The sequence below is a fragment of the Rattus norvegicus genome, chromosome 16 (assembly GCF_021556685.1).
Source record: "Rattus norvegicus strain SHRSP/BbbUtx chromosome 16, alternate assembly SHRSP_T2T, whole genome shotgun sequence".
Lineage (NCBI taxonomy): Eukaryota > Metazoa > Chordata > Mammalia > Rodentia > Muridae > Rattus > Rattus norvegicus.
Genome location: NC_141549.1, coordinates 7,059,068 through 7,082,867, shown reverse-complemented (window position 1 = coordinate 7,082,867; position 23,800 = coordinate 7,059,068). Strand labels below are relative to the sequence as shown.

Here is a 23,800-nt window from a genome sequence, read left to right as displayed (position 1 = left end):
AGACAAGTGCTACAGCTACAGCCCGCAAATGGTTGGTTTTCACACTTAATTGTGGCTTTTGGAAATTCATTTTATCAGGAAGGAGGAGTTGTTTGTTTGTTTTCTTTGTAAGATTCTGTACTTTTTTGACATGTTGGTAATTCAGGACAAGAACTTTAAACAGTTGTTTTATGCAGCTGCTTAATGTGTTTTTTAAGGCTTTAGAATATATTCAGATATAAAGGTATTTAATTTTTTCAGTGAAAATTCAAATGATTCATAAAAATTTAACATTAAGATTTCTTCCTCTATGAAGTTTAAATTTTTTTCTTTAAAATGTATGAGTCAATAAGTGATTGATTTCTTTAGCTTAGAAGAAAATATAGCAAGCCTTACATTTGTTTTCTTTAAGCCTCTTTTCATTCTAGAAAATAACACACATCCTAAGGAGGGGAAAGGGTAGAGGAAGAGAAAGGTCTTGGCCCACCTTAACTTAGGGTCGTGGTTTTAGTCTTAGAAACTATTTCCTGTTCTCCTGAGGTCTCTTTTATGAGTTCACTACAGGCTCTCCTACTGCAGCTGCTGCCATGGAGTTTAAACATTTGCTCGGCAGGCGCATACAAAAGCAGCTAGCTGTTTGGAATTGTTTACTTGCTAAAACCAGTGTTAGTCAGCAGAGGCAGTACACCAGATTTCCTTGTGGCTTTTAGTGGAAAATGTTAAAAGCGCACTTATTTTTCAGTTATAGAATTTTTCGGTTTGATCTGGATTAGTCACAGAACTGGCATGAACCTTCTAATTGTGAAGGCTGTCCAAATGCACTATTTTTTCTCCTGCTAGAGGAAGTTACATCCTGAGCAGTCGCTGAGCTCTCTGGTAAGTGTAACATGTGAGCATTACTAGGCATTTCATCCTGCGGGCTGCAGTCTTTGCTCCTCAGGCTGTTGCTTGGGTGAAATGCTTCTGCAGGACCGATCCTGAGGTTGTGTAGCTCTTTCTCAAGGGCTGTTCGGTTGAGGCTATCAGCGGCATTTTGCAAGATCATCCGAGGAACAGGAAAGCATTTGAAATCAACTGAAGGATAACTGTAGCGGTTTTCACCAGGGAAGGAAACTATATTGGCACAGAGGCAGATGACTGAATAAAGTAGTTGGCTCCGAGAAGATGCACAGTCTGCTGTTTTTCCCCTCTGAATGAAGACTATTTAATGGAAGCTGTATTCATGTAGAGATCAAAGGAAATACTACAGCGATAAACTACTTTCTTCCTTCTCCTTTTAAAATGAAAACCCTGAAGCAGTAATTGGAGCTCAAAGGTCTTCAGATTCTTTGACTGTCGGCTTGTTCTATTAAGATTCTCCACTGACAACCATTTCTGCCTGGTGCCTGTGCCTTTTTGCTGGACTGCTAGAAACAACTGCCTGATGGAGAAAGAATGAAAGCCTTGCCTGGCCTCTGTCACTGATGGGATGAAGCTAGCTCTGTTTCGCCTGTTACTGGGAAGTCTGGATTCATCAACTTGGATTCTCGTACCAGTGGTCCTATTGTCTGTTGTGATCTGACTCATTGCATGCAAATGTGCTGCAGCTTTGCTCTTAGTGCAGATGGGTGGCTGGCTCCTTCTCCTCCTGTCTTCTCTCGCTCCCTCGAAAACAGAGCTGTCAGCGCCTGAGCTTCATCTTCAGGATTTAGGCTACATTTTATGTATTTTTGTTTGTTTGTTCCCTGTATGGTATCTGTACTAAGTCAGTGAAGTTGAAGAAATGAAGACCAATTAGAAGTGGAAACAGAATAGTGAGATTCTGGTTTTAATTTTCAGCTACAGACCGCCCAGCTGACTGGTAACTGTATGACCTTGCAGACAAGAGTGGGGATATCTGCGGCCACCTCTGTCACAGCAGTTGTGTCTAATTTCATTCTTCATGGTGTGGTGGTGTGTCACCCACAGCACTGGTTGTTTTGTGCAAGTAAATTTCAGAGCTCAATGTAACTATTTCAGTGGAAAAAAATATTTTTAGAAGATTAGTCCTAGACTGAGTTTTAATTATTGACACATTGATGTGAACCTTTTTATAGATTGCAGTAACCTGGCAGAAAGAAGTAGGTTTTTATTTTTAGGAAGTTATGTATCATAATTTTAAACTTAAGTTTCTCTAATATCACTGACTGTAAAAGCAGCTGCACCGTTCAGAGAATGTTCATAAGTAGTGTGCAGAAGAGGAGGACGACTGCTCGCGCTCCCACTGTGGCTCGTACCCCATAGCCTGGAGTTGAATGTTTGAGAGCGAATGAGTCGCGTGTGTATTGTTGTTTTGGAGGAGGTAGAGGATGATTCTCCTGTGTTCATTTCTAAGTTGCCCCAGGAAAGCACATGTCTACCATCTCCACCTTCTGGAAACGTGTTGGTAAGCTCTGCGAGTTTCTCTGCATATACTTTATAGAGCTAGTCCTGCAATGTACCTTCGTGAGTGCACACCGTAGTGCTTACTGAGCTCATCGCTGTCACTGGTCTTATCCAGGCAGTGTGTGGGTCTCTGTGATGCAGTGTTACTGTGTAGTTAGCACATTTCTGTTTCTCTTTCTCACATGCTGAGGTTCCACTTTAAATTTTATTATCTGTTCATCTTCTTATGGGGTCTTGAAAATAAACTAAGAAGTAGTGAAGTAGTTATGAAATATGCTCTTGCTTTCATTTGGTTTTAGAACTAATCTGACAAGAGTCAGGAACTCTGCATAGTTTTCAAAAAGTTGACCACTACCAGCAGCATCAAGGCATAGCCTTTGTGTAGAGAATTTCACTTATTTGCATGTAAGACTTTATATTAAAAAGAATCAGGCTATATCCTTAACCTTATTTTTAACACTGTTGCCAGCTAACTCCATATTTGAGTGGTATAACGTGACCCCTTCAGAGACTGTGCTGTCGATGAGGAGATTATGGTTGGGCACACATACGCTTGTCTTCTCGTTATTCAGATGTATACTGTGTTTTGGTCTTTGAATAGAAGTTCTTTTTTATCAGTTGCCAAGTTTCCTCTCTGGGATTTCTATCATTATATACGTAGAATAAAAACCACATGTGTGTGATTATCATGCCCTGAATAAACCTTTTTAAAATCTCCCTCTTTCATAGCTCTCAGTGGACTAGGAACTGCTTATTTGACTGGTTTTATTCCATAAGTAGATTCGAATGATCAGGCTTACAGTTCTATGTCTTTTCATCATTTATAAGCAAAAGGCTTTTACTTAAGAAATAAAATGAGTGTATTACTTAGTTTTGTCAAATTACACTTGAATAGGTTTATTAGGTAGAGCTTGTTTATTACCTCCACCCAGGATGAACCTTACACTTTAATATGATTAGGCTATGTGTTCCCTACCTCTTTAAAAAGATTATGGCTGCAGGAAAGAAAAAAAAGCATTAGATTTGGAAGTAATGCAGAAATATCTTTAAATCTATACTTAATGATATGACTAATGTTTTGTTACTTTTATTTTATTTATAATTATTCTTTTTTTTTTAAAGCCATCACTGGTGCAAGCTATATTTAATGGTGATCCAGATGAAGTTCGAGCACTAATATTTAAGAAAGAAGATGTTAACTTTCAGGTAAAACAATTGATTCCCTTATACCAACCTTTTTAACGTACTTTAAGAAAAACAAAAAACCTTTCCTAGTATTGTGATTTTGTTTGGTAGCTTTTTATGTTTTTGTTTAAAAGCATATTTTTTTGTTTAAACATATGCTTTTGTTGCTGGTTTCAGCTAAGAAAAGCATAATTCTGCAACAGTTGTTTTTAGAGGCGGCAGGAGAGTCTCGCTCTGGGTGTGTGTGTGTGTGTGTGTGTGTCCAATGTATATTCACACACACAAAACTGTCTGAAGACCTACAACTCCTGGAAGCAGGTTGAAAGGTTTGTGTTCTCTGAACTTTTGCCTTGAAATTTTCAAGCACTGGCATGTTAAAAAATACTCTGAAGACCATGATATCCTTATTTTGGTTCAGTATTGATAGCCTTTTGTTATTTACTCTCTTTCATGGGGTGGGGGTGAGCACACATATACACATATACACGGGTTTTCTTTTGCTGAACCACACTTTGACAGTAAATTGCAAATATGACATTTCTTTTTTTTTTTTTTTTTTTTTTAGATATGAGGGTTCTTTTAAAAGTTGACAGAAAAGATTTCTATAACACTAAAGTGTACCTAACTTGTTTATGAGAACAGATGTGATTTCTGTAAATAATTGTGCTGAGAATTTTATAAAGAGTTCATATTGGTATATACTGATGGGGTTCATTAATGGCATTTTGTTCACGTAAATCATGAATCTCCGTTACTCTTTCCTATTCTTCTCATCCCTTCCTCTTCTCAAATAGTCTTTCCATTTTTGTGTGTCATATTTGTGTGGTTCTGTCTAGGTAGGTAGGTAAGTAGATAGACACACAGACTCTTGACTTCTGATTAGGCTCAATTACAAGGGACTAATTGAAAACTTTTTGAACTTAAGAATATAGTATATGTAATATTCAAGGCTAACATGTTAGAAAGTGTAGAAAGATTATATATAATAGATATATATATAGTATTAAGATAATTCTCGCTTGCTCTCCTTTCTGTATAGAATTGTTTGTCCTGAAATAGGGTCTTGTTTTATAGCCAAAGCTGATTTTTTTAACTTACTAAACTTGCTTAAAGAATATAATTTATAAGAATAATTTCATTAAAGTATTTTCTGGAAGCAGATATGTCTCTAAACTGAGGATGGATGGAAAGTTTCTCTAAGCTGAGGATGGATGAAAAGTTTCATGACTCCTAAACTGCAATAATAGCACCTGGATGTTCTAGAGTTTTTTGTAATTATAAGAAAGCATATATTATAAGCACATCTTGAACACTGGTATTTGTTTTTTACTTTGATTGAGTAGTTTGACCACTTAATGTTGATAGACACTTAAAAGTTTACCTTTCTAAAAAATTGTGATTATCTGAATGGTTTGCACTGCTGTGTGGCTGAAGTGGTTGATTTCTAAGGACTTGGAGTGCTGACCTGGAGATCACTACTGTAACTTTCCCTGAACCTTTCCTAAGTAAATGGCTTTTCAGTCTATATGTAGTTGGGGAGGCTGCACCTAATTCAGGATGTATTTATCTTAGATGAAGTGCGTGATTCCCTTTGCCTAACTAGACTGTCTTAGCAAGTCTACTTTTTCTTTTCTTTTTTTTTTTTTAAGGAACTGCCCTCCTTTTTTTTTTTTTTTTTTTTTTTTCCGGAGCTGGGGACCGAACCCAGGGCCTTGAGGTTGCTAGGCAAGCGTTCTACCTCTGAGACAAATCCCCAGCCCCGCAAGTCTACTTTTTCAAGCATACTAAGTAGCTGTAGGGTATAGATGTGTGAACCAGAGGAAGACAGACATATACTATTTTGTTTTTGATGTTTGACTTAAATAGAATAGTCTAATTGCCGTGGCTAATTTCTTCATGGCAGCTTGTAGCTGCCATTGCTTTTCTACTTCATTTAATCACGATACCTTGAGCAGAAAAAATGGTTGAGTCTAGTCTTATTTTTAGGCATCATTAGCAGCATAAGAAACATGAGTGGCCCTTTGAGGGAGACTATAACAAATTCTTAGTAATAACAAGGGTACGTGTTGAAGAACATACTCCTTGAAATTCAGATCTCATGTTTTAAAGGTTATTTTGAGGAAGTGTCTGTGTGGTATGTGTTGTGTGCATGTGTCTTTGCTTGTGGAGGCGGGATACAGACATTGGATGTCTCCTCAGCCTGGTCTTCACCTCATTTCTTAAGGCAGAGTCATTGACTTAATCTAGATATTTGCCTGTCTCTCCCAGAACTGACGGGGTTGCAGATGCTCGCCTCCACCCCTAGTTTTTGTATAGCTCCTGGGGATCCGAACTCAGATAAGGCATTTTACTAATTGCATCATCTCCCCAGCCCATTTTATGATTTTTAAGATGAGTGTACGTTCAGATTTGCTTCTACTTATATTTCTATAAATTTCTCTTGTCAGATCCTGAAACTTTAAATCTTATGGACAGCTAAACAGTATCTTTCTTTCTAAACTAGTTTATTTTAAATAAAAGCTAGAATTTAAGAGCATATATTCATATTACTTGCCATGAGGATATAACAAACAACCTGATGGTGTTAACTGAGTGAATGGAAGCTGCTGCATGTATAATTTGCTGATGGTCACAGTGTTGGGAATCAGACTCAAGACCTTCAACATGCTTGTTCACTCCAGAGCAAGATGTTTATCTTATCACAGTGCAGTATTTAGAGTCTAAGCCTTGTTCTGACAGCATGAGATGAGTAACAACTGCACATGCTTAAATCAGATAAAGCAGAAAGACTATTCTCTAGGTTTCCTTTCAAATCAGAGATATCTTTTCTAGATCACCAACAGACCTGCCCCTGAGGTCTGCTGTTCCATCAGCAGTCAAAATAGAAAGTGTCTGTCTGTCCGTCCATCCGTCCATCCATCCAGCTTATCTATCTAATTTATTTGCTTATATTGGCGGTTTGTTGTCTGCTTCTTGGGAGAAAGAATAGGAGCCTGTTTTCATTGCTATCTGGAATGGATCAGAATTTTCCAAGAAAAAGGAAAGAAGGAAGGAAGGAAAAATAATTGCTTACATCCGTAATTTAACAAAGGTAGATAATTAGTCATTTTACAACAGAATAGCAGACTTTTAGAAAAATGGAAAGTTACTTATGAAAGGAACAGTATAACCATGAAGGGTAGTGAAGTAGTAGTTAAAGCTGTGTTGGTAGTTAGAACACAAAGAACATTGGTACCATGACAGTCTCTCCGTCCTCTGTGGACAGCTGTGGACCACTGGCCCCATCTCTGACATGCACTTCTGTAATCTGTAGGACTGCATTACTAAGCCTCAGAGTCTTTCTCCAACCCAGACTCTCCCAAAAGTCCTCAGTGACTTCCAATGCCTTCCTGATTTTGCCAAGATTTAATTTGTCTTGATGCATATGACCAAAATAAATGTTTTCCTTAGAATTTATAAGAATTTGATATGTTGTTCTTGAATAGTTTAATCTGAAATATTGATGGTACCCTATTTCAGAAAAAAAAGTCTGATTCATATTTAGACAAAAATTGGTTTTCTACAAACAAATTATGTTTCTCTATCCAGACTGGGAGAAATTAGTGTTACTTACAAAAATTGACTTTAGAAGCAGACATACGTATGGGTTTTTTTTAAATGTTACTTAGTTTTACTCAAAGTATAGTCTTCTAAAGTTAGTATAAAAATATTTGCTTCATCATTTGGTATCAAAATAAAATTCACAAAAGTTAAAAATCTTTTAAGGTTAGTAGGTTCAGCACAATATTTAGATTTTTTTAAGCATATATATATATATATATGAATATTTTAGTTTCTTTGCTAACGTTTTATACTTACCACTGAGTGTGGTTTTTGTCCCATTTTTCTATATTCTGTACTTTTTGTTCCTAGTGTGAATAGTCTTTATTTTGAAATACTTAATTTTTCCTTGGTACTCAACCTGTTTGACAAGCTGTCTTTCCTGTAACAGCCATTTTCAACAGAAGATGATACCACTTCCAGCTAAGCCAAAAGGATTTTATGTGTATGTTTGAAAAATCTTTCTTTTCTTTTCTTTTCTTTTTTTTTTTTTTTTTTTCAGAGCTGGGGACCGAACCCAGGACCTTGTGCTTGCTAGGCAAGCGCTCTACCACTGAGCCAAATCCCCAACCCCTGAAAAATCTTACATTTTCTAGTAGTCTGTGGCAAACAAAAGACCAAGGTATATAAATGACAAACACTATGACTTTAGATCGATCTTCAGTGTTCAAGTGAACGCCTTTCTGGAAGTATATCTCCACCGAGATTCTCATGCTCGGCTTCTGGGACCCTCACCATCCACCTTTGGATTGCAGGTGGTCTGCCCCTCCGACCCTGGGTGTTTTCCATGGGGTAATACCTTCTGCAGAGAAGTATCAGAGGCTAGGGAGTCTGAACTTAGGGTCTACCCTCAGCTTTCTTTTTCCACTGTAGTAGGAACAGGGAGCCCAGAAGAGTCCTCTATGTGGTGCAGCTTATTCTGTCCACCTTACTCTATTTTGAGTGAGGTGCAATGTAAGCAAAATGAAGCTTATCTTTTTCTAACATGGTTCCTCAGCTTGTGTCGTCCAGTGGGATTCCGAAAGCACACTATAGAGGGTTTTTTTGTTTGTTTGTTTGTTTTTTTGTTTTTGGACATTTTCAAAGTAATATTTACAGGTAGATGCTGGCTGTTTTAGTTGCTGTTAGCAGTTACTTTGAGGGGGCAGTTAGTATGAGGAAAAAGCTGCTGTCCTTTTGTAGATGAATGTTAATCTCTGTGAGACTTGAATGTTTGTGTATGTATGCACATATGTTTATGTGTTTGTGTGCTGCTGTGTATACAGATATAAATGGAGATCAAAGGTCTGCCTTGAGTACCTTTCTCAGTCACTGCCCACCTTGCTCTTTGATACAAGGACTCACTCATTGATCCTGAAGTTTCTGATCCAGCTAAACTGCTGGCCAGTGAGCTTCAGGCGTCTGCCTGTCTGTGTGATGGAATGGCGTCTGCGAGCTCCGGATCCAAGCTTAGGTCAGGCGTGAGAGCAGGTGCCTCAGCCCTCGTGAAGACTGTACCACCCAATCATAACAGGATGCTTACGTCTCTTAAACCTCCTTCCCATTCCCATTCCCTGTCCCATTGGCAGCACCTACAGTTTAGACAGGTCACATTCAAGTCATTTGGCCTTGGTGCTCATGTCAGGTACCTCAACTTCTAGAAGAGCCATTTACTAAAAGTTCTTACTGTTGGAGGTTTTCTGACAAGCTGGATTTCATTTTTTAGATTACAGAGAGGAAACTTAAGGTTACAAGATGATCAAACATGGGATCATGAAAGTAACTTGGGAACTTATGGAAACCTGGGGCGGGAGAAGGAGTAGAGCCGGGATGGATGCTGAGCACTGCCATTCTGTACGAACACTCAAGTGAGCCACATAGGTAGCTTTTGATAGCATGGGGCTTGTATTTCAAGTCATGCTGCCAGATTACTGGTACGTATACCCTAGCCTAAGGAGCTGATGCGTTCAAAACTTTGTAAATCCAAATACTTTTACTTTGAGTCAGGACTGAAAGGGGGAGCTGCCTCATCTCACTCAAATGATGCATTCACAAAGAAAATGTTTTACTCTCACTATATAATTGAGGGTCTCTACTATGAGATGAATGTAGATTATCCTGCCTCTCCAGAATTGCTGTATATGAACCTCTGGTAATTCTTCTAGTCTTAGTGTCCATATAGAGTCAAGTTGGTAGTTAGATATATAAAGAGTGAATATAGAATTTCGATTTTTCTGGGAACTGTTTGAATTCAAAGGATACTCTTTCCCAAAGGAATTAAGCATGCCAGTAGGCATGTTTGTGTTTTGGAAAGTGGGTTTTAGTGCTAATGATTGCACATAGACATGATAGGCAGATCTCTGAGAATTCCTGGCCAGCATGGTCTACAGAGGGAGTTCCAAGACAGCCGGGGCTACACAGAGAAAACCTGTCTTGAAAACACACTTTAAAACATGTGCTCACTAGGTTTCCTAGACAAGCCTTGAACTTTAAGTCCTGCCTCAGCCTTCTGAGTGTCTGTGATCATGTAGGTCTGGCTTTAGCTGGTGATATCCCACTTCAAAGCTTGTACATTGTGTCAGTACTGATACATCCCCTTCTTAGTTTAAATGGACCTCAGTTGGTAGTTTCTAAAAATGATTATTGTTGTCCATTTTTATCTCTTTTATTGTTCTGAATATCAGCTCCTCAAAATCACCCTTTGTACCTACATAACGATCTGATCTACATTTCACTTTCAGGACTAGTGAAATGACTCAGCAGTTAAAAGTATGTATTACTCTTACAGAAGACCAAGTTTGTTTCCTAGGTGACTCACACTATAACACCAGCTCCATGTTGGACTCCTATACAGGTGCACAGATATGCACATAAATGTATAATTAAAATAAGTCTTATTTTAAAAATCTTGGTTTTTCATATTTTTAACCCAGTAGATAATATAGATTATATATATATATATATATATATATATATATATATATATATATATATATATATATATAATCTGTAATATTACTTGGGTCTGAGTTCTCCCGCAACCCCCAAAGCAGGGTTTCTTTGTGTAGTCCTGGCTATTCTAGAACTCACTCTATAGACCTGGTTGACCTCAGAGACCTCAGAGATCTGTTTGTCTAGTCTCAAGTGCTGGGATTAAAGGTATGCACTGCCACTGCATGGTCTGAGTTCTTTTCTACAGTAGGTTAATTTTTTTCTTGTTAGAAACAAACTATTTTAAACATGTCTGTGGTATACATGGTGTGCATGAGTTTGTGTTTCTGTAGAATATGTATGTGGCTTACAGCACTGCATGTGTACATAGCACTTTATTAATATATAGAATTGATCCACATCCTCATGACTGCTGTATCAGAATTCTCATTGGTGGCGTACATGGATCTTGGTTTTTCAGTAGGATTTGATATTATAAAGTATTTAACTTTCTTCCCATTTCTTAGCACATAGCACTTAAAACCCTTAAAACTCGAAGTATTTTAGTATCTTTTGTATGTTAGTCAGAGGCTAAGTATCTAAGGTCCCCTAAGATAAGCTAAGAAGAAGTAGCTTCAGTACAGGAGTTGATTGCCGGAAAGACCAAGTCCTTTTCTACAGTGGGTTAATGGTCTTTCATATTACCTTCTAGCTTCTAGCAAGTAAAGACTGAAGATTGGTGTGGTTACCAATGTTCAGTAATTTAATGAACTCCTAACATAATAAACATACACAAAACCAAAAGGACTACTTCTGAGAGGCTTCTAAAGCTGTGCATATGTGGGGAATGGCCTATACACAGGAAGACCAGAGAAGGCCATAGAACCTTAATATATAGTCAGAAGCACAGAAAAGACAATGTGGAACTTGCAACTAATGTCTGAATTCAGGGCAGTCTGAAGGAAGTAAGCCCTTTTCTGTGTCATTTAATACTACCTCCCAGGTAGAGGGTATTAGGACTGGATTTGAATTAGTGGTCATCCTGACAAGTTCACAGCAGGAGTGGCTGCTTGTTTTCTGGTAATGAGAAGTCTAAATGTGACACCTTGGTCACAGACGTAGGACAAGCTATGTTTGTATATTCCTATCCTTAATAAAAAGACAGATAAACCTTTTTAAGGTAAGGGTGAGCAGACTTACCTCCAAAGAGGAAAGCACATGAAGGCTTACTGACCGCGATTAGCCACCAGGGAATGCTGATCAAACCATAATTGAGATGCTACTTGTTGTGTATGGGGATGGAGCTGTGGGTGTTCCGTTGGCTGGTTGCCCTGGTGTCCTTTTTGCTTTTTTCTATTTTAGGCAAGGTCTCATTGCATCACCCTGGTTTGCCTAGAAATCGATGTGGTAGACTAGGAACACTTGAACAGATCTGTTTTCCTCCCGAGTGTTGGGATTAAAGGCATGTACCACAATGTGATTGCGATAATTCACAAGGATAGGCAGCAACAAATGGTGCCAAGAATTTGTGGATCTGAGAGCCCTCATTCACTCTGCTAAGAAGTCACTGTAGAAGACAGGATGGTGGTTCCCCAAGTCTAAATACAGAGTTCCTATATTACCCATACTTTGATTCCAAAGGATGTACCCATAAAGGAAAAAAACAAGTCCACATAAAGATTTTCTATTTAGAAATAAATGTTCATGGCAACATTCATGCTCCTGTTAATAGACAAAACAATGTAAGCAATTCAAATTTCTATCAACTAATGAGTGACTAAAAGATGTGGTATATCCCTACAGTGGAACGTAATTCATCAATAAAATGAGATACTAATAACACTATGCTATAAACAAGCCCTGAGGATATGTAAGCAAAGCAGGAGACAGTGTTTATCTGTTTATTTCAGTAGGACCCAGAAAATGAAAGTGGGGAAGATGGTTCAAGACATTGGTTCTTAACCTTCCTAATGCTAGGGCCCTTTTACAGTTCCTCATGTAACGTGTGACTCCCAACCTTAAAGTCACTTTGTTTATACTTCATAACTGTAGTTTTGCTACTGTTATGAATCCTAATGTAAACACCTAATCTGCAGGATGTCTGATAGATGGCCCACAGGTTGAGAACCACTGGTTTACGAGGAAGTAGCTTGGTGGCATGATAAGGGGTTCTGAGATTGGCTGTGAAGACACATGTGTAACTGAGAGCACCCCACAGCGCTGCACTGCATATTCAGTGCGTTCGTACACGCCATCTCAGTAAAGCTGGCTGATGGTTTGCAGGGATCCTTCTCTCTCCACCTCCACAGCACTGGGATTCTTCCCACAGTACCATGCTAGGTCAGACTTACTCGTGCTTACAAGGTAAGCACTTTACCAACTGAGATATGTTCCGAGTCCTATTTATATCTTTTGGGGAATCGCTTTCAGTTCCAGGAAATGAAAGGTAGTGCTCAACTATAATAGCTCTAGTTGCAAGAGTTCCGTAACAGATATTTCTTTATGATCCTAAATCCTGAAATATAAAGAATACAGGCTTTTGCCGAGCTCGGTGGCGCATGCCCTATAATCCTAGCGACCAGACTAGACTACTTAGGAATTTCCATGTGAGCCTGGGTTACAAATCAAGATTCTGTCTTTAAGAAAAAAGGGGGGAAAAAAGGAAAACTTTAAATTTATGACAAATTTAGGTGAGTAAACCCTTATCTGGACTACAGGCTGAGACCATGTCTCCTAACCAGAATTTACAGGAAAAACGGCTTTTCATTGACTGCTGGGTTACACATGGAAGAGTCCTATTAACATTTTTGAAAATTAATATATAATTAAATGAATCAATTAATTGTACAAGCATGCTTTTCTGATTTCATTAAATTATCTGTGAGTATGTTTTGTTTTTTTCTTGACTCATATCATGCTTCACTAAGCTCATTATTCAGAATTCCTTTCTCGGCAGTTTGTAAATGTACTTTTATTTGAGGTCAGGTAGATGATTGTATTCCTTGACAGATATCATTTTTATTTTTACATATTTCTATTGTCCCTAAATTGCTATGTGCATCTCATACAATAATCTTATCTTGTTTTATGGCTTTCCTCCTTATGTAGAGAGAAAGATTTTTTTCTGTGAGTTTTTATACTGGCCTTTCCATTGGGTATGGAGTATAAACTTTGATTCTGGATTAACTCTGTATGACTTCTGCAGTTTTCTTTAACTGTGGTTCTTGTAGGAGACGTCTGTACTGTACTTATGTCATTGATCTAAGCTGCACACATCTGTCAGTATGGTAGTGCTACAGCTTTCCCTCTACTTGAAAAGGCCAGGCTTGCTGCTCTTGGCTCGCACTGTGTAAACCGTGCATCCCTAGGCATGGTCACTGAGTTTGGGAGCAAGGGTTTCAGCTTTTCTGCTGGACATAGATTCATGCATCATATACAGACATGCTGGAATGACAACTGTCTCTCAAGAATGGAGGTACTCATAGCCCTCAAGGGAGGGTGTACTCTGGCAGTGCATTCAGTTTCAGGGAGGCTTCAAGCTATAATGGATTAGATCGTGGTTGTGAATATATATCAGGGCTTCTACTCTGGTAATAAAGTTACATAAACTCCACACAACTTTCTAAATTATAAAGAGCCTATGAGGGCCACAAGAATCATCTGTGTAGTCAATGGAGGCTCTTGATGTCTTGTTCTTCATTTCTTAAGAAATCCATCTTAGCTGTCAGACAGTCATGGTGGAAGAAACATGTCAGGGAAGGGACAGCATGCTTCACTCTTCTCTGTGGGGATGTTTGGGGACTTTGTGCTCCACAGCAATCTCCCCATTGCAGCAGTTTGTTACCTACTAGGCGAATGGTCTGTTTGGGAAGAAGGGGGAGGGGTGGGGCTGACAGCAGTGCGCAGAGACAGCTCTAGTCAGTCCCTCTGCTGGTCTCTTCTTCTTCTTTTTTTTTTTTTTTTAAATAAGTCCGTGTTAAGAACTCTCCCCCTCCCACCTGCCCACGTGCGTGCATGCGCACGTGCCTGCATGTGTGTGTGTGTGAATGCATGCATGTACACTGTGCATGCCATAGTTCATATGTGTAGGTCAGGAAACAACTTGTTAGAGTCTGTTCTTTTCCTCCTGCCATTTGGATTCCAGGGATTGAACTCAGGTCATCAGGCTTGTTGGCACATGGTTTTACTTTATTATGGTCCCTGCTTCTTAATTTAAGTTATAAGTACCGTATTTCCTTGTGTAGATGTCCAGTGGTAATCTTGTCTTCTGCTGTGTTGAAAGTCTGATGATGTATTGATATTCACTAGGACTTTTTTTTAAATTAAACTCAAGGTTTTTCATTAATAATGCATAACTCAGTAATATTTTTCTTCAACTATACCCACAATACATTATCTATACCTTCCGTTTTGAGTTTCCTTAAGTGGTATGAGAAATTAAGCCCTTAACTGACCATGTTAAGCCAGGCCTGGTGGCAAGTGTCTATAATCTCCTCACCATAAAAGCACAGGTAGGATACTCTTGAGTTTTGGGCCCGCCTGTATTACCTAAGAGCTCTAGGTCAGCCTGTGGTACATCGGGAAACTCCAGGGGAAAACTAACTTAGAGTAAAACTTGGGTTCTTTATAAAAGCAGTCAGCTTTAGTGTTTCAGTTTCTCCTTTCCAATTTTCCAGCACTTCTCCTTATTGAATTTTAAAAGTAATATTTATCCTGTTGATCATGGATATATTTGGTTCTTCATTCCTGATTTAGCTATTTAAATAAGCTACAAATACACAAATTGCTAACACACTTTACCCTTGGCAAACATAGACCCCACTCTGTGATCAAAAGCGTGTGGATTTAAGAGCGGAAGACTATGTATGAGTCAAAGTACCTTGTGTAAAAATTAATTATTCCTAACACTCAGGAATCCAAGAATATTGGTTACTTGTGTGAGTTTACAAAAGGTTGATTAAGAGTTTCTTGTGTTCTGTTATTTAAGTACCCATTTTGGAGACATCTAATCTGTTTTCAGCATTTGAGTCTTACAATAAATAGACAGGTTGGAATTCTTTTTTTAAAAAAATAAGTTTTAAAGCATATTTTACTAAAGGGAATTTTAGCTATTTTGTTGCCTCATTTTCAGTGTTGAGCTGTAGTAGAGTGAAATAAGATCTGTATTTTTCTTTCATTATCAATTCCCTTTCATTATGATTTGCATAGAGAAATATTATGTTCACATGAGTCATAAAATAGCTTCGTAGCATTGCAAGCATTGAGTCACAGAGTTCCAGGCATCTCTCAGACACAGTGACTCACTTTCTGTGTCATTGTGCTTTCTGTCATGTTTATGCATTGCATTAGAGATGTTTTTCCATTTGACTAGGTCTAATCACATTTTAACATTAGCAACATTTGTTTGTTTAATGGGTAGCACCAAAAAGGCTAGACAACAAGTTCAGTTTAAACCACACTTCTAAATTAGTCTTCAGCTTTCAGTAAATCTTTATCTTTCAGTGTTTGCTAGATATTCTGTGTGAGCTTTTTTTTTTGGTTCTTTTTTTTCGGAGCTGGGGACCGAACCCAGGGCCTTGCGCTTCCTAGGTAAGCGCTCTACCACTGAGCTAAATCCCCAGCCCCTTGTGTGAGCTTTTTAACAGCTGTTTGGTGCATGATTTCTCTCAATGTATTCCATTTCCTGGGGTGAAAATTAAAAAGTATGATGCAATAGATTCTAACTCTGGCCATAGAAAGGAAAACCTCCAAGCTCACTAATTTATTCAACATTAATAGCAGTAAACTAATTTCCTGTGCAGTATTTTTATATGGTATTGCTAAGATTCCCAGCTCTAATCCCTAGTCTCAGCTGTTCTTAGAGTAATTTAGAGATTCCTAAACTAGAAAATTTTATAGTCTTGAGCTGAGGAGATAGCTCAGTGGGTAAAGTGCTTGTTAGACAAGCATGAGAAACAGAATTTGATATCTGACCCCACATAAAAGCTGGATGTGATAGTGCTTGAATACCAGCACCAGGAAAGCAGAAAGTCACCTGGGGATCATGGCACAGCTAGCCTGCCCTACCCTGGTCAGCAAGCCCTGGGTGCTAGGAACAGTTCTTGATGAGCGAGTGATCCTGAGGTCGGTCTGGCCTCCTGGCACACATGCACAGCCATGTATCCACACATATCTCCCAGTCCCCCCCGAATCATGAAGACTGGAGTAATGTGCTACTTAAATGCAAGCTTTCTCTTCTGAGAAGTCTACGAGTCAGTGTTCCAAGATGGTGGCTCATTGAGCTCATTCTCAGTCTGCTGGGATAGCGGCCTGTACCTACATGGTCAAAGTTGGCTCCGTGTCAGATCTGCCTTTCAGCCTATAGGCTTGGAGCATACTGCAGCTATAGTCTAGGTTTGGTTTGGTTTTCATTTCGTTTTTTTAAGATGAGATCTTGCTGTAGAGTTTGGCCTCCAGAACAGAGCAGAGTTGAACTATGACCTCTCTGCCTCAGCCTCCCCAAATGCTGCTGCAGTGCATGCACAGTCATGCAGTTTGACAGTTACCTTTTAAAAGGAAGGGGCTCTGAAAGGTCTGTGGTTGGACTTCACTCTTCTTCTATCTGTCCACACCAAGTAAAGTAACATAACTTGAGGTAATCTAGGGCACACCTCTCACCGTGAGGGTAAATGGTGAGCTACAACTTGCTGTCTCTAGACAGCAAGAAGAACGGAGTTTAAAAAAGAAACAAAACAACAAAAAAAAAGTTATCTATTACAAAAGCCTTCACGAATGATATTAAGTGTAAATTTCAAAATAATATCCCTAAATAAATATTTTTTAAGATACAGCCACGTCAGTAATAGTCGGTTGTAAATTATATGTGGTATATTAATTTAAAATCTCCTAATGTGACATTACTTTGTACCTTGCTTCCTCAATTGGAGTACACTTGATTAGGAGAAAAAATAACTACAAAACTGTACATTAACGGCGCTCCCCTTTCTGGAGGAAGATTAGGAAAAAGATGTATTTGTCTTCTTTAAAGCAGGCATGCATGTATTCTGGGTATGAAAGTAAAAACTAATAAACATTAAGACCAACCTTAGTATTGTGTTAAGGGGTCATTTTAAATTCACGAAGGCTTAGTTTCCTATGCTCCCTGTGAGTACTCCTAAGGAAACATTTTGATTGGTGAATTATCTGATTATTTGAAGTTTGTATTTAAGCATGCCCGCTTAAGCATGCAGAGGTGTGTGTGTGTGTGTGTGTGTGTGTGTGTGTGTGTGTGTGTGTGTGTGTGTGTGTGAATTTGCAGTATATGAATCAATAGTCTTAAACTGTTTACTTGTCTATATTTCAATTTTTATTTATTCTTCAATGGACTTTATACAGGTTGTATATCCCTTATCTAAAATTCTTGGAACCAGAGTGTGTGGGATTTCAGATTTTTAAAAATATTTGGGGGATATTCATCCATCCATCTATCATCCATCTATCTAACATTGTTTTGAGGATGAGATTCAAGAATCAATATGAGATTTACTACCTCATATGCCTTATACACATCAGCTGGGGATAGTTGTACATAACATCTTTATGAATTTTACATGTGAAACAAATTTCTTTAAAGTTAATTCTTTATTTATGGTAACATATCACCTCTTGAAACCTTTTGGAATTTGTTTCATTTCAGATATTTTAAAAATCGAACTGGACAGTTCAGCTCAAGCCATGGTTTTCTAGCCAAGTACATTTGTAAAGGCTTTTACTTGTCTTAGCTATGAAACAGCCAAGATTTTGTTGGCGAGACTTGCAGAGTAGAGTTGTGGAAATAAGCTGGTAGTTAATAGTTGAATTTCATGCCCACTACATTATCTTTTACTTTAAAAGTGCTCCTTTGTCTTTCACAGGACAATGAGAAGAGAACTCCCTTGCATGCTGCTGCCTATCTTGGTGATGCGGAAATCATCGAGCTGCTTATTTTATCTGGTAGGCAACTCCCAGACGAGTCACGGCGCTGAGTGCCGTTTGACTGCGTGTTTGTAAGCTGGAATGCCTCTGGAACGCATGGCCTGTGTCTTAATATCGAAACCAGTGTAATAGTTTACAGATTTTGATCATATAACCTGTTTGGGGTGCTTAAAGTACTTTAAGAAGTAGAACAAAGATTGGTGTCTTACAGACTTCTAATTCAGTAAATGTGAGTCATTTTATAGTTTGTTTAAAAAATAATAATTGCTACTATGGAAAAATGAAAAACATACATAAGGAGGAAGAAGAAAGATAAATGTTATAAAAGGCCTTCTGTATTGTAATTTTAATGGGCCTCATTGAATACAGAGTTTTGAGGAGACAATTACATCTCTCCAAAAATGACTTCTCCAAAGGAAAGCGGCTAACAGTGGCCCAGTCAGTAGATAATCAAAAGTCTTACTGCGTACAGAAAGTTAAGATGGTGCCGGCAGAACTTCTTTAAATGGCTTTTTTTAAAGAGCAGAGGATATGATTCAGTTGTTAAAGAGCTTCTTGTGCAAGCGTGCGACTTAAGTTTGGATCCCTGCACCAGCAGTACAGACCTGTGCTCCTAGGACACCCCAGGACTAGGGAGGCAGAGATAGCGCACATCTGCATTGCTCACAGCCGGTCTGCCTAGCAAAAGCACTGGACTCTAGGTTCATTGAGAAACCTCATCTCAGAAAACTAGGTGGAAAATGACTAAGGAAGACAGCCATCATTGGCTTCTGGCTTCCACATGAGTGTACACACACACACACACACACACACACACACGAGCACACACACACACACACACACACACACACACACCAGAAAGAAAATAGCATCTTGAAGGTCTTTAAAATGCTTTTTAAGAAATTACACTTTATTGCCTGAGTATGTAACATAGAGGAAGCCCTGGGTTTAATACCCAGCTCCCCAGCACGGCATAAACTGGACGTGATGGACTATTATAATCCCAGCTCGAGAGCGAGCAGCAGCAGGCTCAGAAGTCCCAGGTAATTCTCAGCTGTAATGTGGAAGACAGACAGACAGCAAGAACCCTGTTGTAAACATAGTGGGAGGAAGGGACCACCTGAAGTTGTCTTCTGACTGCCACACACATGTGCAGATGCACAGTGTACTCTCACACATGGCTACATACACACATCATATAGGTGTATACATAGTAAACACAAAAAGATAAAAAAAAATGGCTGCGTAACAGTATAGTTTGTTTATTTTAATGTCTAGGACTTTTGATAACTAGTGCAATGGAGTTTTAAGAGTTCTATTTTTTTATTTTAATATACATACTATATATGATCTTGTATAAAGAGGTTCATTTCCCCATTTAATTAAATTTTTTATGGCTAGAAAAAACTTGAGATGCTAGGGCTTAGTCAGACTCGGTCTCTTTCTTTAAAAGTGAGTGTTTCCAGTAATGACTTCAGTTACCAAGTACCAGCTGCGTGATGACTGACCGCAGTGCGGGGAGTTCGTGCAGACCAGATGCTTCCTTTGTGGCAGCCCAGTCTCCTCCACTGAGTCTGCTCGGAACTTGGGACGGCAGCTTTCCTCAAGTCCAAAGGCTTTCTTTCAGTGGTCTGTTGGTGGTTGGCTGTCAGCCCCACTGGTGTCAGAACTAACCAGGGTGCCTGCTGGGTCTCTTCTTTAGCAGTGCTCTTTTGTGGAAAGATGATCCAGACAGCCAAGAGAAGGGACACACTGACAGTAGGACAAAATGTTCTAGTGGAGAACTCGGTGGCCTTCCCTGTATCTGAAGAAGCTTCCCTTGAGTCAGTGTCTATGCTCATTGGGTACATGTTTCCTGTAATGGGTAGACTTTGTTTATATTTGGGTTTATAGTAGTGTGTTAGTTTCTATTTTATTTCTGTGATAAAATGCCCTAACCTGTTACCTTAGAGAAGGAAGGACTTATTGGGGGCTTCTGGTTCCAGTAGGGTCCATAATTACAGAAAGAGCCTGAGAGCAGGAGTCAGACTGAGGGCTGGACTATGAGTACTCACATCTAAAACCACAAACAGGAAGTAGAGACAGAGCACTGGAAACCACACATGGGTTGGGGTTCCCCCCACCCACGTGGCTTTTAAAACCTCAAAGTCAGACCCTATTGACACACCTCCTCCAGCAAGGACACACCTCCTAAGCCTTTCTCAATGACTAGGGAAGGAAGGACTCAAACGTTGGAGACTTGTGGGTGTCGTCTCATTTGAACCAGCACATTCTACTTGTTGGCCCAAATACGCTCCTGATCATCTCATAATGCAAATAACTCTCCATAGTGTTGTGCAGACTATGGACACGCTGTCGACTTTTACAGACACTGACACTCTTTTAAAGTATTAAGTCTCTTCTGAGTTTCAAAAAAGTCAGCTGTAACCTCCTATAAAATAAAAAACAAATTATATACTTACATCATAAATGACACAAGCTACATATTTCCAATTTTTAGTATATGTGCTGCCGAAGCGAGCACGTAGCTACATATTTCTAAAGGGAGGGCTAGAGGAAGAGTGAAGAAACATTAGGCCAAAATAAGACCAGAACCTAGCAGGACAAAATCCAAAATTCTGTAGCTTCTTGTCTGATGTCAAATGCTTAGATGGAACTGCCGTTCCAGCTTTTCTACCTGGAAGATTACACCACTGCCGCCAGCAGCAGCAGCAGCAGCAGCCTGGTTCTACCATCAGAGTGTAGGACTCTTTACATCTTGGGGTCTCCAACACAACTCAGATTTCACTTTCTACAGCTTCAGGCAGTGAGTTCTTCAGGCCCCGCTTTGCCACAATACCAGCCTCAGTGACTCTTAAGCTGGAGAGGAAGTGTGTGTCTTCTGTATGTCCTTCATGACTCTGAAGCCAGCACCATGTGGATGGCACTGCCAACAAGAGCTGCAAACATGGGATGAATTCTGCCCTCTTTAACCACATTACCAGCATCTTTTGTTTTTGTTGCTTTTTAGGGGCAGAGTTTTTTTCAGAAGTTGAAAGCTTAGTTGGGCGGGGTCTTGCCCTAAGAGCACCCTTCCCTGTACTCCACCACAGATTTGGCCTCTCGTTAATGGTGTGAGTCTTAACCATTCCAGCCACTCTTGCAGCACAAGGCATGTTGCTAGTGTCCCCTTTCTCTCTAAAACTGGACATTTTGTATTTCTTCCTACTGCATTTGCTTCTTTGCATTGTAGACTTATATATGACTGATGTTAACTATACAACAGAGCCAACATTAGGCCATCTTGAAATTTTCACCAAAGAAATCAGTCCGTTACTTTTAAATTTAACCTAAGGCAAGTTCTTAGGACAAGAGCAAAAAGGCAGCCACATTCTTTGTTAAAAATATCAGGAATGGTCGCTAGCCCAGTTGCTAATATTGTTCCCTTTGAAATCTCTTGAACTCTGGGCCTCTACTTTTCATAGAGCTCAAGCACACAGTCTTCCCAGCTCCTACAAGGATGGTGACCACTAAGCTTCACTTCAGTGTTCGAGCACTTTTCTAGTTCAAAGTTCACATTCCTCCAAAAAGCAGCATGGTCAGGTCTGTCACAGCAGTATCCTATTCCCTGGTATGAATTTCTATAGTAGTTATTTTTCTATTGCTGTCATAAAACACCATGACTAAGATGACTTACACAAAGAAGGGTGTATTTTGGGCTTACAGTTCCAGAGGGTTAGGGTTCGCAGTGATGGGGACAACCTGACAGCAGGTAGCAGATGTGACAGCTGGAAGTTGAGCATTGAGAGTTCACATCTCAAACCACAATCAAGAAGCAGAATGAACTAGAAATGGCATGTAGCCTGCCCCCTTCAACATGCTTCATCCAGCAAGGCTGACAGGGCTTCCAACTAGGGACCAAGTGTTCAAATGCCCAAGGCTTACAGGAAACCTCTCATTCAAACCACCACAGCTAGTAGTAATAACTACCTCCTCATTTTATTTTTGATGACTTGTATTGTGATTAAATGTTTTAAAATTTATAGTTAAATTCATTGGGACGTAAATAGTTCTGTCTGATGCAGCCCCAGGATTTCTAAGTATGTTGTAGTGTTTTTGACCTGATACATATAGCCAAGCTTTCTTAGAATTTATAGTTATGCTGAGATCCACTGGAATTAATAATTGTTCTAGAAGGAGTAACATAGCAAGTACTTAGTGTATATATCTCTTTAATGCTACACTAAAATTAGCCTTCTCTTTTATCCTGTTCTGCCCTCAGCTGTATGAAAGTATTACAAATCAAGAAAACTAAGACAGCACTTATCAGCCAGCAGCGTTATTTATAACTGAAGCTTGTACTATTGTAACTGAAAAGCTAGAGCCTTGAGTCAGACTCGACGTTCTTTTCACTTCACATTAACTCTGTCATAATCTGAACCTCTCTTCTTCTTTGTATCTACCCTTCATTACCACTATTACCCTGCATTGAGTAACATTTGCATACACGTTATTTTTTTATTCTAGAATGTTTCTCCTAAAGGCTAATAAATTTTCTCATCAATTAAGAATAGGAATTTTGTTTGGAAGCTATTAATTTAATGCTTTCATTCAAATCATATGTTAGCAGACTGCTGGGTATTGCCTTTTCAGCACATGGAAAGCATTATTCAAAATTTCATTTCATTGACCTCTTATAGAAAGTAATTCTCAGTACAGAATAGAAGTCTAATATTTCTTCCTTTGGAATTAGATCTAAAGTGTGCACATCTCAACAGCTTGTAACGTAAGTGTATTAGCCAGGGCTGTCATTTAAGGAAGGGGTGCAAGGTAGGTGGGTAGGTAGGTGGGTGGGTAGGTAGGTGGGTGGGTAGGTAGGTGGGTGGGTAGGTAGGTGGGTGGGTAGGTAGGTGGGTGAGTAGGTGGGTAGGTAGGTGGGTGGGTAGGTGGGTAGGTAGGTAGGTGGGTGAGTAGGTAGGTGGGTAGGTGGGTGGGTAGGTGGGTAGGTGGGTGGGTAGGTAGGTGGGTGGGTAGGTGGGTGGGTGAGTAGGTGGGTGGGTGAGTAGGTGGGTGGGTGGGTGGGTAGGTGGGTGGGTAGGTAGGTGGGTGGGTAGGTGGGTAGGTGGGTGAGTAGGTGGGTGGGTGGGTGAGTAGGTGGGTAGGTAGGTAGGTGGGTGGGTAGGTAGGTAGGTGGGTGAGTAGGTGGGTGGGTGGGTGGGTAGGTGGGTGGGTAGGTAGGTGGGTGGGTAGGTAGGTGGGTGGGTAGGTGGGTAGGTGGGTGGGTAGGTGGGTGGGTAGGTGGGTAGGTGGGTGGGTGGGTGGGTAGGTAGGTAGGTGGGTAGGTGGGTAGGTAGGTGGGTGGGTAGGTGGGTGGGTAGGTGGGTGGGTAGGTGGGTGGGTAGGTGGGTAGGTAGGTGGGTGGGTAGGTGGGTGGGTAGGTGGGTGGGTGAGTAGGTGGGTGGGTGAGTAGGTGGGTAGGTGGGTAGGTAGGTGGGTGGGTAGGTGGGTGGGTAGGTGGGTGGGTAGGTGGGTGGGTAGGTGGGTGGGTAGGTGGGTGGGTAGGTGGGTGGGTGAGTAGGTGGGTGGGTAGGTGGGTGGGTAGGTGGGTGGGTAGGTGGGTGGGTAGGTGGGTGGGTAGGTGGGTGGGTGAGTAGGTGGGTGGGTAGGTAGGTGGGTAGGTGGGTAGGTAGGTGGGTAGGTAGGTGGGTGGGTAGGTAGGTGGGTAGGTGGGTGGGTGGGTAGGTGGGTGGGTGGGTAGGTGGGTGGGTAGGTGGGTGGGTAGGTGGGTGGG

The 23,800-nt window shown here is 40.1% G+C and overlaps 1 protein-coding gene across 17 annotated transcripts in view; it reads left to right on the top strand.

Moving 5' to 3' along the window:
* Ankrd28 (ankyrin repeat domain 28) overlaps positions 1-23,800 on the top strand; it is a 132,144-nt gene that overhangs the window by 48,637 nt on the left and 59,707 nt on the right. For 9 of the 17 annotated variants that reach the window (XR_015639401.1, XR_015639398.1, XR_015639397.1 and 6 more), the window contains 2 exon segments: positions 3,505-3,588; positions 17,970-18,048. Coding sequence is in view for 8 of the 17 variants with exons in the window: in NM_001427331.1 (NP_001414260.1) it covers positions 3,505-3,588; positions 17,970-18,048 (163 nt within the window). In the remaining 9 variants the exon portion in view is untranslated. 17 annotated transcript variants of the gene reach the window in all.